The sequence below is a fragment of the Eptatretus burgeri genome, chromosome 12, assembly GCF_056783735.1.
Source record: "Eptatretus burgeri isolate ZD-2024b chromosome 12, Ebu_testis_v1, whole genome shotgun sequence".
Taxonomy (NCBI): Eukaryota; Metazoa; Chordata; class Myxini; order Myxiniformes; family Myxinidae; genus Eptatretus; species Eptatretus burgeri.
The window spans coordinates 669,104-685,143 of record NC_140972.1 but is presented as its reverse complement, the minus strand read 5'-3'; the positions used below and the strand labels follow the sequence as shown (position 1 = coordinate 685,143).

The 16,040-nt window shown below is 40.7% G+C and overlaps 1 protein-coding gene across 1 annotated transcript in view; it reads left to right on the top strand.

Moving 5' to 3' along the window:
- Positions 1-6,431, top strand: part of LOC147014953 (N-acetylaspartate synthetase-like) — a 39,693-nt gene extending 33,262 nt beyond the window's left edge. The window contains exons 2-3 of the mRNA XM_085849222.1: positions 5,251-5,415; positions 5,614-6,431. Of these exons, the coding sequence (XP_085705348.1) occupies positions 5,251-5,415; positions 5,614-5,975 (527 nt within the window). The 3' untranslated portion in view covers positions 5,976-6,431. The remainder of the gene's footprint in view (positions 1-5,250; positions 5,416-5,613) is intronic.
- The last annotated feature ends 9,609 nt before the right edge of the window (positions 6,432-16,040 follow it).

Here is a 16,040-nt window from a genome sequence, read left to right as displayed (position 1 = left end):
ATGTCAGTGTGCATGTGTGTCTCCTCCATAACCCAAAAACCATGAAACCAAGCAGCCTGAAACTTTGCATGAATATGAAGGGAACTCCAAGAAAGGGCAAGAGTGAAAATTGGGTGTTTGGGTTAATTAAAACACCCCTTTTGAAGATAATTAACGGCCTTATTTAATTATATCCTTTATCAGGAGCATCCTTGGCCACCTCACTGGTGTCTTAAGGTGCATCCTGGTTACCTCACTTGGATCATAATTCGCCATTTTGTTCGGCATGCTCAACCACACCTCCACAATTTCTTAACAATAAATTTTATTTTGCCACTTTCCTCACTCATATTATCAAATGCCTAATCATCATACCTACGAATCGCTGGAGACATTGCAATGCTTAGTAGTGCATGGAGCACCAGCATTTGTGGCTTTATTTCATTTCCGTACGTGCCATAACCTCGAGAATCTCTTAAACTAAGCCGAATTACAAAATTTAAGCTCCAGAATTGAACTTAGCAGCAGTTCTGACTGATAATAAGTGTTCATTTGACCAAGTCGGACGTATTTGATATTCTCGGTGTCTCCAGGAGGTGTGTGGTCAAATATGACAGATCTGCAATCGCTTGCCAAGCCTGCTGTTCCTTATCAACTGTTTTGCTGCATAAATATAAATGAAACGGGAAGTGCACTTGGTAGACCACATACATCTGACTCGCAATTCCTGATGCACGAGAACATATCGGGTCCAATACATGTTTGAAACATCATGCTATACAGTACTTTATCGTTTTTGACCTGATCTCTTCATCATGCTATACAGTATGCACGCTCAAAACGGACTTCTTTTTTTGTGAGTGCCAAACCATTTCTGCTGGTACTCATTGGAGAACATAATTAAAAAAATTGTGTGAACTCCTGATTATGGATAAATGTTTACTCAGAATGACCTCACGATTATTCTATCAATGGACAGTGGACACACCTCCCATCCAATTCATGAGGATGTTGCCAGCCTCCTGGAGAGGTGAAGAATCACTTTAAAAATTAAATAATTCTCGTATGCAGATTCGGATTTGGATCTTCACCAAAATCGAATCAATTCCTCTTTGCCACAAACCCAAACTGTCCACAAAGTTTTATCCGAATCCGTTCCCAACTTTGAGATATTGTGCTATATATCAGTTTAGCCCGATCTCTCAATGGTGAAAAATCACTAAAAAAAAAAATTTCAGATCCGGATCTTCACCAAAATTGAATCATTTCATTCTTGTCACAGCCCAAACCTGTCCAGCAAATTTCATCCGAATCCATCCACAACTTTTTGAGATGTCCACAACACACATACAGACAAAAAAACAGACAAACAGACAGACAGTGGTGAAAACATAACCTCCTTCTCCCTTTGGTGGTGGAGGTAAAAATAAATGAAATGTCTCTTAACATCACGGCATGATAGCCAAGAAGTACGCACACTCGCTCGAAGCTGTCGAGCCTGGGCTCGAATCTTGACCCAGCTATAAACTGTCATCCGAGTATTTCACAGGCAGGGTGATTCATTAATATGTGTGCCCTTAAACTGGTCCTCACATCTACCGGAATCTCCCCTCCCCTTTCTCCCCCCCACCATTTTTCTCTCTTTCTCTCTCTCTCTCCCCTCTGCCAAAGCAATAGCTTAAACTGAAAGGTGTACAGGACTGTATTCATCATTGTTACCCTCGCCGAAGGATTCGGAGAGGGTATTGCATTTGGGTCCGTTTGTTACTTGGCAATTTCTTTTTTTTTTACACAAGTATGTTAATCGCCTCCATTTGTTTGTTTGTGTGCTTGTTACTTTACTTGGCAAAAACTATTTGTTTTGACATGTTTATCGCCTCCGTTTGTGTGTTTGTTTGTCCACTCGCCTCCAGCCGAAACCGCTCAACCGATCGTTCTTAAATTTTCAGAGATTAATGTCACCGACCCTGCGATGGTCAGGTGTTGAAGTTTTGTAAAATTCCATCGACTGAAAAGGTCTACATAGGCCAAAAGGCCAATTTTGGCCAAATTTTCTCAAATCCTCAATTTTCATTCGATTGACTTGAAATTTGAACAGGCTTTTCAGGTCAGGTCGCTGAATTCAACAACCAATTAATTTTCAGGTCAAAAGGTCAACACATGCCTAATTTCTAAGATTGATAGATCAGGCCAAAAACCAAATAGTCACTCTTTCTCAAAAAGTTGTGGACGAGTTATGACAAAACAAGGTGGAGTTGAATAGGTGACAAGAACAAGCGGATTGTATTTTGGTTCGAATCCAGCCCAGTGGTATACAAAACGTGAACTGTTCCACCTGGCAGAGGTATGCGCTCTACCAAGTGCCATTCTACTTTGTGTTGTTTTGCCAAGTTGTCACTCTATGAGTGATTTTTATACGCCCGATATATATATATATATATATATATATATATATATATATATATATATATATATATATATATATATATATAATATATATATATAAATATATATATATATATATATATATATATATATATATATAATATATATATATATATATATAAATATATATATATATATATATATATATATATATATATATATATATAAATATATATATATATATATATATATATATATATATATATAAATATATATATATATATATATATATATATATATATATATATATATATATATATATATATATATATATATATATATATATATATATATATATATATATATATATATATATATATATATATATATATATATATATATATATATATATATATATATATATATATATATATATATATATATATATATATATATATATATATATCGGGGCGTATTATGTGATACCGGTCATCCATCCGTCTGTCTGTCCGTCCGTCCATTCCTGTCCGCACTCTAACTCCCAAAGTTTTCAACTTTCACGGTTCATATTTGGTACATAGGTACAGACTGTGGAGACGTTGTGTTGTGACATACGTTCGTCATCTAAAGTGGTTGCCATGGCAACCAGGATGCTGTTTTCCATGTAGTAGCATAATTCTGTATATACCTTCTTGTTCTTCATAAATTGACGTGTTTGAATATATAATTGTGCGTGCGTGCACGTGTGTCACAGAGTATTTTCGGGTGTATATTTTGCTCACTTGCACTCTTGTTCATTTGGGTGTTTGTTTGTTTGTCTATCTGGTTGTTTGTCTGCACAGAACTATCATGTTAATCTCTGCAACCGCTTGTTGGATTGAGACGAATTTTTCACCATTGGTGCAACTACTCATGTAGAATGTTTCAATGATAATTATGATGTCATTGGTCACGTGGTGTGGAAACCATATTGGAAAAACGCCAAAACTTTGGACCTCTGTATCTCTGAAACCGCACCAAGGAACATATTGCAACTTAGCACATGGCACCTACTCCTCGTGGGGAATGAGTGTGATTTTTGAAGGGTAGGACAATAAATTCAAGGGTAGGACAACTGAAGACAAGAGGGGATAAATATGTGCATGAGGGAAAGCAAGTTTCTTTTAAAGAATTCCCAGGATGAGTTGATGTTGGAGAAAGTAGTGAAAGTAGTGTTGGAGAAAATAGTGCCAGGTTTTTTTAAACCTTCAAAAATCTTCTCTGAAATGGCTGAAAAGATCGAGGTCAAACTTTACACATATGACCGCCTATCCATGAGGAACAAAAGAGTCACACATATGATGTCATAGGTTACATGGTTTGGCAGCCATATTAGATTTACCCGAAAACCTATAAGAATACACCACTCAAAAGAAGTCCTGGCGAGGGTTTGCAATCTGTGATTGCTCTTTTTCTTGTTTATATTTGTGTTGGGGAGAATGGTCAATGTTGGATTTTCCCACCGTTTATATCTTTGTTGAACCAGAATCTTTATTTCGAAAATGGATTAATTCACCAAGCTTATTTTTAATCACACATTAATAGTCATCATATTTTGCAATTAAAAGGACTTGAATGCAATGGAATAGGAAAAAGTTCAAAAGTTCAAAGGTAGTTGTTTTTTTTTGACTCACCTGTTTCACAACAATTTGCCAAATGAACATCATGGGAAAGGAATACTATCATGGTTACCATTGGTTAGCTGGAATCAGGACCATTTTGCCAAAACAAAAATTTATCTACCTCAAGTTCTTCAACCATTACCCCTCATGCGGCGTGCAAAGCGGAGTTCAGCAATTTCTTAACTCTGCCTGCTTGTCTGACAGATGCCAGTCTATGATCGAGGAACAATTAAAGTTAGTTTAATTTTATATCTTGAAAATTGTAGAATACAAATCAAAAGAGCAATTGCAACACAAATCAGAACACAAACTTGCAGTTTAGCAGTACTTTGACTCTGAATTTGGCAAATTGTACGGAGTCTTGTCTCGAGTGTGCATGCCCACACAGCGTGGGTAAAGCAATTGCTTTAGTCTGTCTATCTGTCAGTTAAACAAAATGGAAAATCATTCCAAACAGAAAACCTGCTGTTTTTAGGGATGTCGTAAAGGACACAAACAACAGGCACGAATAACTAATATAGCATGTTTAATAAGGTGGTGTAAAAGACACTGCATCAGCGGCGGTAAACCTCCAATTCAATGGGTTGTTTTTTTTCCTCCAGGCTCGAAAACATTTATTTTATTTCAATTGTTTTATACATTGAACGCTGTGGAACTCAAACCAGCTTGTTAGCACTTCCAAAACCTACAGTTTAGCAGTACTTGGGCAAAATTGTATTCGTTTGCATTAATTAAATTTGCCACATGCTCTCAGGGTGGGGAGCAGTGAGATTCAGAAAAAAAATGGTGGCACATAGTGATGCAATGGCAGCTAACCTTGTCCAATAGATAAGTTGGTTTAAGTGGATCTTTTTCTCAAAGATTGTTCCAAACTCGTCAGTTTCTCTTGGAAGAGTTGGCAGAGGGTTCAACTCTGGATTGTTCTGTTTGACCCATCGGCTTCATATGCCTGTTATCCAAAGTTCATGAATAAAGCTGATGTAGATCTTGCTCAGAAATGCAAAGCAAAAGTTGAAAAATCCTTTCCATGTTCTTTTCCTCAAGACTGCATGGGTAAGGTGTTCTGTGAACTCCAGCTATCATTAAATCAGCTGCCTTCTTTGCCAACCCAGAAATTTTCCCACTGAGAGTATCGCAGCTGTGAAAATCAATTGAAACCCAATACAAGCAGGTTTGGACTGGATTATATTTGATTTGTATCTCTTTGTTATTCGTGTTCATCCAGTGGGCTGTCTGGCACTCACTGGTTCGACTCTACTGACCCTCTGCGCTCCTTGTATACTCCTTGGGCTCCGCTATCACTACAGCCAACATGCTATCTTGAACTACGTACGCACTATCCTTGATACAGACTTGGCAGATATTTCTAAGCATTACATGAAGAGGCCTGGTAGGTTTTATTTTCATTCTTTCCACATTTCGTTCTTTCACTTTAACCAACATTATTGGCACAAACATTTACCGTTTTTGGTTTTGTTTGTTTTCCTGAGTCATGTGACATACATTTTACATGCATGAAGGTCTGTGCTTGAAATGGCTTTAAGCAAAGAATCTTCTTTTACCCTTGCTTTCTGAAAACCCTTCTCAGGCTGTTGTTTCTGGGTTGCCGTCTTTGACAGCACTGTAGTAGGGATGGTCGCAGTTCGAGATCTCAACGATGGATCTGCAGAGCTCTGCCGCATGTCTGTGGACCCACGGTTCCGTGGCCGTGGCATTGCCAAAGCATTGGGACATCAGGTCATCGAGTTTGCTGTGGCACATGGCTTTTCAGCGATTGTGCTGAGCACCACAGCAGTGAAACGCAATGCACATCACCTTTATCGTTCACTTGGTTTTGTGGAAGAGAACACTAATAGTAGAAGCACCTGTGCCCTCAACTCCTCAGGACTGCAACGCATGTTTTTTCAGCTTCGTCATTACCATTACCGGCTCCAACTGACTGAGGAATAAAGCTACAATTTTACTGCACGTTACATTCAAACATACATCAATAATTCCAACTTCTGTTACGTCAAATTGCCCGACAACACCCTCAAAGCAGTTTCTCGCTCAAGTTTCTCTCTTCCTTCATCTCATCCTTGTTGTCCATTCATCTCACCCAGGCTTTGCTGCTCAATCTCCCAAACCTTATTATTTTCTCACTTTGGTTGACGAGCAATTTCCTGATGCGTATATTTTACTCAAACAAACCTGTCGGTCAGTATGTTATCAGCTGGACTACATTTCTGACAATAAGCCTTATGTGCCATCTGTCCTTTTTTCTACACAAGATCGAGGCTCAAGAAAGAGCAAGGTATAGAAAGTAAAAAGGCAATATATTGACAGTAGGAAAGTGGGGCCACATTTCAACAATCGAAGGAATAAATGAGCAGGAAAGGAAGGGGGGGAGAGAGAGAGAGAGAGAGAGAGAGAGAGAGAGAGAGAGAGAGAGAGAGAGAGAGAGAGAGAGAGAGAGAGAGAGAGAGAGAGAGAGAGAGAGAGAGAGAGAGAGAGAGAGAGAGAGAGAGAGAGAGAGAGAGAGAGAGAGAGAGAGAGAGAGAGAGAGAGAGAGAGAGAGAGAGAGAGAGAGAGAGAGAGAGAGAGAGAGAGAGAGAGAGAGAGAGAGAGAGAGAGAGAGAGAGAGAGAGAGAGAAATGTGAAAGTAATAGGGATGGAAGAGGAAGGGTTAATGAGGGTAGAAAAGATTATGGGAAGGAATAGATGATATGAATTGATGGTGTATAGCCTGCTTGAAGCCCGGAGGGAAGAGTGGGGTTGGAGCTGCCTCTGGAAGATGAAATAAGAGTGGATGTGTGCAGTCAGCATGCAGTTTGGGAGTTTCACCAGGAGAGGGTTATTGTAAGAACACATGCATCCTACAGTAGGTAGGGAAATGTGCGAGGCTGGGATAGCAGAGGAAACTGGACTGGAGGAAGAAAAAAAAAAACAATAAATGGCACTGGCCTGTATGTGCTGTGATAGCAATAGGCCTCAATGTACTTCAGCCTCATCACTGAAGATGTCAACAATGTTGAGATTTAGATTCCAATAAAAACAGGTAATGCTGGGGTGCTAGCTCAAATAATGCAGCAGTACTCTATTGAGTGGTGGATAAAAGCCTTAGAGCCTCTGAATAGAGAAGAGAAATTATTTGGAAGGGTGAAAGTTAAAGATACCCAGTCTACAGCTGGCTTCAGAGGCCAGGTTTTCAATAGGGTTGCCCCAAAAAGGTTATTGCTGATGCTGAGTCCAATAAATTCAAGACTAAACCTCTTCTCGTGGCTGACCATGGAAATAGAACAGTGTGTTTGTTTTATGGTCTTTCTGAAGTGACACGGTGTGACCGATACATGGCAGGATTGAAAGATATAATCAACTGCAGATCGCAGAGTGATCGAGCTGCTTTCTGCTTGCCATTTGGATAGGGTACTGTGCAAAACAATTTGGAATCATCTGCAAAAAAGAACGAGAGATATTTCCAAAGCATATGTAGATGAGGAACAACACTGGCCACAACCCTGCAATGGTAAAGAAGAGAGTTCCATTTACAGCAGCACAATGGCTGCACAAATTGAGGAAGTCAGAAAGACAGGTATGAAGGTGGTCTTGTATGCCGCTGGCAGCAAGCTGGGCAAGCATTGCAGGATGTCAGACTGTGTCGAATGCCTGAGATATGTCCAGGGAAATGGTCCTGACCTGTTGTTTAAGATATAGGGGATTTGACCATTGCTGAGAGAGAAGCAGTTGCATGGCCAGAGTTGAGTGACTTGGATGGAATACAAACTTAGGTTTGAGATGAGATGTTTAAAAAAAAGGGAAAGACGACATCTGCATTGATGATGGATTCCATGGCTTTGTTTGTAAATGAAAGGAACCTTACTGGCCTGTAGTTGTTATGATATATTTTTGCACTCTTTTTGTGAATGGGAGTTATGTTAGCTGACTTCCAGGGCATTCGGCAGGTGGTCAAAGGAGGACATGCTGAGGTGAGCAGATAGAGGAGAAGTAAGACTACCAGAGCAAGATTGGGGAACATGGGCACCAATGCCTTCTGGGCCCCTTGCTGATGAAGAGTTGTGGCAAGACAGAATTTTCTCCACCTTTGAGTGTGAAAGACAGTATCAACTAGAAAACATCCAAAAATACAAAGGCCGTCCGCATCCGCTTTGTCAAATTAAATTTGATGAAAAATAAAAAAATTAAAAAAATGTAAATTTTATTCATTCTGCTCTCCATATTCTCAGAATAATGGTTTGTTGAAAATTTGGTGGCAAAAGTTCAAATGGTTACAAAAAAACCGTTCTGGCCTGGATATAAACACTGATTCACAAATGGTAAATAAATAAACACAGAAGCGCTAAAAAAAAAACGGCCGTCTCGTGCTGTGCAGTGGTGGCCAGGGTAAACGGGTTATTTGTACCAACTATGACTTTGTCCTTTGACATTATGCCCCAATTCGTAACAAGTAGAGGTATATCCAAAGTGCATCGCCCCAAAGCCAAACAAATAAATAACAAATCCTCCAGTACGCAACGTTGCTGGGGTGCTTTCGGTGCCCGGCGATGCCACTGTGCAGCACATGGAGACAGAATTGGGAGGGAACAGTGGACAATAATTGAATGATTAATTGCATAATTGAAAGAAATAATAATCGTAAAATAATCGATTGATTAATTGGCAAACAGCATACCAAAACCACTACCGTTTCATCCGAATCTGTAACTTTTTCAAAATTAAGTAATTAATCAATAAATCAAAAATACTCAACATAGCAAAATCACTCATTCACTGTCGTGTCCAAATATCAGCTTGCTAAGTTAAAAGGGTGCCCGAGATATCTCCCAGAAAAAAAACCAAACAAACAGAGTAAAAACTGAGTACTCTGTTCCCTCGATGCCTGGCGATGACGTCATGCATTACCTGGATATGGAATTTGGAAGGAGCGGTGTACAATTAGTCTTCTCCGTATTCTCATAATAAAGGTTTGTTGAAAATTTGATATCAAATATGAAAAAAAAAGAAGTTATGGCCTGGAGAAACACACAAACCCATGTGATTACAGAACACCGTCTCTGGCTTTGGAGGGGAGAGTCCAACAAGGCAGTGAGTCAAGAGGTCAAAGTGGGAACAGAGTGGGAGCGGTTGGGTACACAATATTTGGAGACAAACACTGAGTTGAGATGTTCTGCCTTTTGTTAAGCACGGACTAAGGTAAGCAAGGGAATGGAGTGGGAGCATACACCAGAGATGGACTTGACAAGGCACCACTAGGAGTTTGAGGAAGGAGACTTGATAGACTGATCAGAACATCCGGCTTTATTCCTGAAAGATCGACAGGGAGCAGCACAAGCCAAGGGCAAAACTTCCGTCTGTTAGACTTTGACTGGAATCACCTGATCATTAAATGTAACCCTTCACAAAGAATCAGAATTCTTCGTTCCATTAGACAGTGCCAAAAAAATCCGGTTGACAGTGATATTCTGCCATAAACCTTTGCTGTATCAAGTCTCCATTGCATCAGACAGCAAGGATTGCTCTAAATCATGTTTTTTTTGTGTGTATGCATGTACATTGTCGAGGCTCATGTAAGAGCTGCACATTCAAATGGGACAGTTCAAATTTATCAAATATGTAATTTAACCTTTCATCCACACTCGTCCCCCCCAAGCACGTCTTACCTCACCAATGCCACACAGTACGTGTACAGCTGAAAAGGGCTGTATGTGCACTGGCTTCTCTCCTGTGTTTAATTTTTTTAATGCTATTTTGAAAAGTCTGTCATACACTTCAGTGAATTGCAAGGAGATGGGATGACTGTGATGAGTGTGTTTTTCATGATGTTTAATTTGCCTCGTTTCACACAAAAGTAAGAAAATCTGAAAAATAACCATCCATGAAAAGGGAATCTTCATTTTCTTACTTTATGTTCTAATAGCACTTATCCTTGACTCCTATTACTTCAAACATATGGTGATTCACTCCTTACAGCACAACAAAGTCAATTCACCTCTTCAATTTCGTTGTTGGCTCATCATGTGTGATCTGCATCAATCCAAAATGGTGAAGAAAATACATTCTGGATCAATCTGTCCAACAGCTGTCAGGATCTCACTGGAATCCTGCTTGCATAGCCACATAAGGATAGGCACGAGGAACTTTGACACAGAAAAAGGGCATTTGGCTTGTTATGCCTGTGCTGCACCAACCCAAGTATCGTCACCCACCAACACACAAGCTACTCAGCATACACACACAAGCCAATATCCCCCATACCCTGCTATCTCCAATGCATCGAGGTACCCATCTAATTGCCGATAAAATTTACCACCCCCTCCATCAAATCACACGATCAAATTATCCGGGAATCTTGGGAAATTTTTATTTTGCTCCAGTGGCTGTCAGATTTTCACTCAAATTTCTCACAAAGTTTGATACCCACAGTTTTCAAAAACAACAGGTTATACAGATCTCATAAAGATGATGTTTTAATCGCCTGCTGTAGATGCTGATCAATCGCATAACCATAAACTTTGTCCAGATCAATGTGAACACAAATCAACCAGAAGGGCACTCGGGAGAGCACAGACCTCCGCCAGGCTGAACAGTTTACATTTTGTATCGCACTAATAGGCCTGATCTGCACCCGCACCTTCACCAAAATGGAATCAATCCTACACCCAGCCTCTCCAGCAAGTTTCATCAAAATCCGTCCATCACTTTTTGAGATATCCTGCTCACAGACAGACAGATAGGGTGAAAAGAACTTCCGACCACCTTCGTTGGCCGAGGTAATAATTGCTACTTTGACTTCTCTAACTTTCACATCACCAGAGAGAGGGTCTACTGGCTTTCTTTGTCGTTGTCAATGTGGTGAAGAAGTTTCAGATGAAAGTGAGGAAAAAAATCATAGGAGATCCTGAGAAGAGTTGATGACAAGTTAAGGTATCCCTTTGTCAATCGTCAAAGATTATGGAAAAAAAATAATTCTTACAACGCCAGATGTCTCATGGCGATTAAAATACAACTACTACAAAGGTCGTTTCATCACACTGACAAACATTTACACTGGCTCATTGAATAGAGGTATTTTCTTTCCCCTCCAATCAAAAGCTGTTCATAATTTTACACTGGCTTTTGATTCGAAAATAATGTTCAGCCAATGTGGTGATATCAATCTTCATTGATTGGTGCTGATGTGGGAACAAACAAGTTTGGAACGAGATAAAGAAAACCTACATGACATCATTAAGATGGCTGTATCTCATGTATGATGGGTAGAATTTCGTTCGATGTGGGGAGTTTGCTTGGCCAGGGAATCTGGACAGTCAGACTAAGTTTCATTCAAAAGCAGATTCATGTTTTAGCACTTGGACTAGAATCATGCGCACGATGTATTATAAAAATCTCAGAAGTTGAGAAAGAAACAAATCATCAGCATTTATACTCGACTCACGTCCAGTATACTAGTCATACTAGTCGAGTAAACTATCCAAGCCAAGCTACCAAGACATTGGATTTCTTTGTTCATTGTCGTGTTTGATCTTATTAGTGACTTGTGAAGGTCATCGTTGACAAAACTATATTTGCTTGTTTTTAATGTTGGAATAATTTCCATCGATGATAAATATGTTACCAGTATTCACACACTCAGCATTTCAGGGAGCAAATACAAGTGTCATATCATATCACTTTCGAGTGTGGCTCGCCTGTTAAAACAAGTACAATGTTGCTCACAGTGGCCTGTTTTATAGTGACCTTTGGATGGTGAAACGTACAACGGTACATGAACTGAACATCTGATGTGTCAACTACGTTCACGTCCCGTTTTCTACTACACTCTTGGACTTGTACCACCACATGCGGTATCTACACATCCCTACAAGAAAAAAAAGATGTAAATAAAAACAGCACAGGGGTTAAGTTTGAATGTACTTACTGGAACGGCTTGTAGGAGTCTTCAGTCAAACTTATCCGCTTGTGTGATTACGGAGCCATGGATCAACAGTTTCCAACAGCAATAAAATGTCACTTGTTTAGAGACTTGATTGACAGGATAATTCATGGAAATCTCTTTGTTCCCCTTCTTGATGATGTTCCCTTCCCAACTCAAACTTGTTCAACCTTGTACCTGCTGACGATTTGCACTAGTCCAGACACAGTTCCTTGGAAAATACCTGTAAATAATAGCGTAGACATTCACAGGTGGAAACTGCTATGTTCTGATCACCTGCAAGGATGGACATTATAGGAAATGACCAAGAAACATGGATTTACTGGAAAAAACCAAAATACATGTATTGATTTTTGTAACAGTATTACTGTTTAATGATTTAGAAAGATGATTGATGGCAAATTTTTAAGGCACTTCAAGCAGACTGATGGACTGCATTGCCAGTGTGAACATTTCCAGCATTACAAGTGAATTACAGGAGACACTGCACATCCACATCCTCTACACACCATATTACTCACTCCTAAATAACTGCATGAACTAGAACATGAGGCATGAGAAACCAATTAAAAACCTACACATCTGATGTGCAAGGATGTTGAAGCAAAGTAATTTCTGCCATGAATGTGTGTGTATGTCATGATCGCAATACGAACAAGAAAAAGAGCAATCGGAGATTGCAGAACCTCGCCAGGACCGCTTTTGTGTGGTGTTTGTGTACCGGTGTGTTACGGAATTAATGAGACATCATAAGAACTGCCATTATATACCTGTTGGCAGTGATGACCGGCACCAAGACGTCCCACTTTGATTGGACACCTGACCCTGACCCATGAGGTTTTTCATTATTATTCAAGTGAATTCAGAATGCGATTAAAACAAATTAAATTCAAATCAAATGGAGACCAAATAGGTACAATCCTGCATTGGAGTCATCAGTAGGAACTCAAACAAGCAAAAAGCAAAGATGAAGTCATCAGGAGGAGCCTGGATAGGATTCCCATTTCAGCTGCTACTCCTCTACCCTCAAACCTATCCACAGGCATGGCGAAGTGAGCCTTCTTAAAAAAAATCAAAAAAAAAAATAATCAAAAGAACCCAGATCAAGAAATTAAATAATTCTGTATGCCAGACCATGCGTCCGATCAAGTTGAAATTTAAAACCTGTATTCTCCATCACTATTCGATCATAATTGTGAAGATTCACTTTGATTGATTCAGCAGATCCACCGAAAGCATTATTTAACAATTTTCTTCAATTGGTCTCGGGATTAAAAACACATGATTAGGTCTCGGGATACGGCTCTGATTTCATATCCGGCATTGAGGACCTCCATCCATTGTTGGGAGAGCAGAAGCAGAATATTCCAGGGTAGGGTGACCTGGTCTGAAACCAAATTGATGATCAGAAATCAGGCCATTGGAGAAGAGGAAGGATTTAATGTCTGAATCGATGATGGATTCCAGAACCTTGCTGATGATTGGGAGAAGGCCAATTGGTCTGTAGTTGCAGGGATCTGTTTCTGCACCTTTTTATACAGGGCAGTGATGTTTGCTGATTTCCAAGCAGATGGCAGATGACCTTGAGCAAATGAGAGGGTGAATAGAACAGAGAGAAGGTGAGAAAGAGCAGAGGAGCAGGTTTTTAGGACACGTGGGCTGATGCCATCTGGACCGGTTGCAGAATCTGAGTCGAGTTTTGACAGCAAGCTCTCCACCTTGTCAGGAGAAAAGGACACAGAGTCCAGGGACAGCTGGATGCAACTGGGTAAGGTGGGTACAGAAAGCGATGGGTTTGGAACACAAGATTTCGAAGCAAACGCAGAGTTTAGGCATTCAGCCTTTTCATGTGCAGTGTCAGCTGCGCAGCCATTTGAGGTAAGCGAGGGGATGGAGGGAGAACATACACCAGAACAGACTTAACTAGATGCCACCAGGATTTGTAGGAGGGAGACAGGTTTGAGCATTCAAACATGTTGCTTCCTGGCTGACCTGAGGGTAGACACACTTGTTCTGAGCTTTTAGGAAGGACCTGAGATTGCTTTAAGGAGGATTTGCCTTCGATGAGGCAAAGGCAAGTTGTTTCAGGACAACAGCCTCACCCCAAGCTTCAGTTGGCCTGAGTGAAATACCAGACTCGTTAACGCTGAGGTGGTTATCTTATAACAGCCAGAGAGATGACCGCTTTAACAAGCATATGATCAGATGACACGATTGGAGCAGAAGTAGAACAGCAGACATTTTCTGGGAAATTCGTCAAAATCAAATACCGAAAAGATAGAGTACCATTGGTTGAGATCTGGGTTGGGAAGTTTACAGATTGTGTCAGTCCCAGTGAGTCACAGAAGTCCTTTGCTAAAGTGCTATGGCAGGTGAGAGAGGTACTCACACCCAGCCAACTGCAATGATGACAGCTGAAGTCACCGAATATGAGGAAGAGAGTTTGTTGGCGTGGATATAAGTTGGTCCATGTTTTCAGTGAGCGAGATGTAGATGGAGTCATCACTGTTTGGTGGATGGTACAACACACAGATAAACAAGAGGTGAGGGTGGAGGGGAAGCCATAGCTGGAGGTATTCCTGGGGGTGTGGAGGAGTGAGAGAATAGAGTTTTTGATGAAGAGAGAAACTCCAACTTGGCCATTTCACTACCTGACCGAAATTAGACTATGCCTGGACCCAAAAAACTTTAACCGCACCATCAAGAGGTGCTACCACCATACCTCCACGCTCAAAGAGCTGACAATAAGATTGCAGGCTGAATGTTTTTATCCAAGCTGTATGCCAAAAACGAGTATTTGGCAATCAAGCTTGATCATCCTGGTATTGGAATTGGTTGAGCGGTTCGGGTAGTGGCTTGGAATCCTAGGGTCCCGAGTTCAAGCCCTGTTGGCCGCTACATTAACACCAGGGGGTTGACTCAGCCTGTCATCCTTCTGAGGTCAGCAAAATTAGTTCCAGTGTAGCAGCCAAAAAGGCTGCACACGAAAGGAAGGGGGTATCAACGGATTGATGAAATCTGGTATTGGTGTGGCGCAGGCATGATGGGCCGAATGGCCTCTTTCTGCGCCTTAATTCCTTGTAAATGCCTCCCAAGCTGATCATGACCTTCAACTTGCCATATGGTCGTTACTGCTTCCAGCAAAAGCCTTTTGATGTTCCAGGACATCTTCAAGGCCAAGGTGGACCAAATTGTCGAGCAATGCCCAGGAGTCATCGGCATTGCAGATGATGTTGCCATCGATGATCAAATGGAGCAAGAACATGAGCAAAACCTTCACTGCCTCATGAGAACAGCTGCCAGATTTGGCTTGCAATTCAACAGTGACAAGTACAGCACGAAAAAGTCAGATTCAGTTTTTAGGTCTCATGTTTGACCAACAAGGTGCCCACCCAAACCCAGGAAAAGTGGATGCGATCCAGATGCTATCAGACCTCAAAAAAACCTCTGAACTTCGCAAGGCACTTAGGATCATTATGTATATGGGCCCCTTTATACCAAAGCTGTCTGACCTCACAGCTCCTCTTTGTGAACTAGTGAAATCAGGGCAACTAGAATGGACAGCCAGCCATAGCCAGGCTTTTCAAAAGGTCAAGGACACTATCTGCCATGAGACCTGCCTCACCTATTTCGACCAACATAAATCCACGACACCACAGGTCGATGACTCCACAAAAAGCCTTGGGGCTTGCCCAGTGCAAGACGACAAACCTATCGCCTTCAGGTCAAAAAAACCGTGCATCGATATGTCAATATAGAGTGTGAGATGCTCGCCGACGTGTTCGGATGTGAATGCTTTCCTGTATTTCCTATACATTCATCATATACATTCAGCCATAATTTCCTATACATTCACCCCTTCATTGTTGTGAGCGACCAAAAGCCCCTGGAAATGATAAGCTTGAAAAATCTGACTGCTGCAGTAGTATCTGTTGCAGTCGGGGTGGGGCGACAGTCAGATGACATGCATCAAGTATAAAGCTGGCAAATACATGCTCCAAGCCGAAGGGCTGACTCATTTGCTGACAACAACACAAGCACCAATCATCCAGCTTGATGTAAAAGTTGAACACATGCAATTCAGT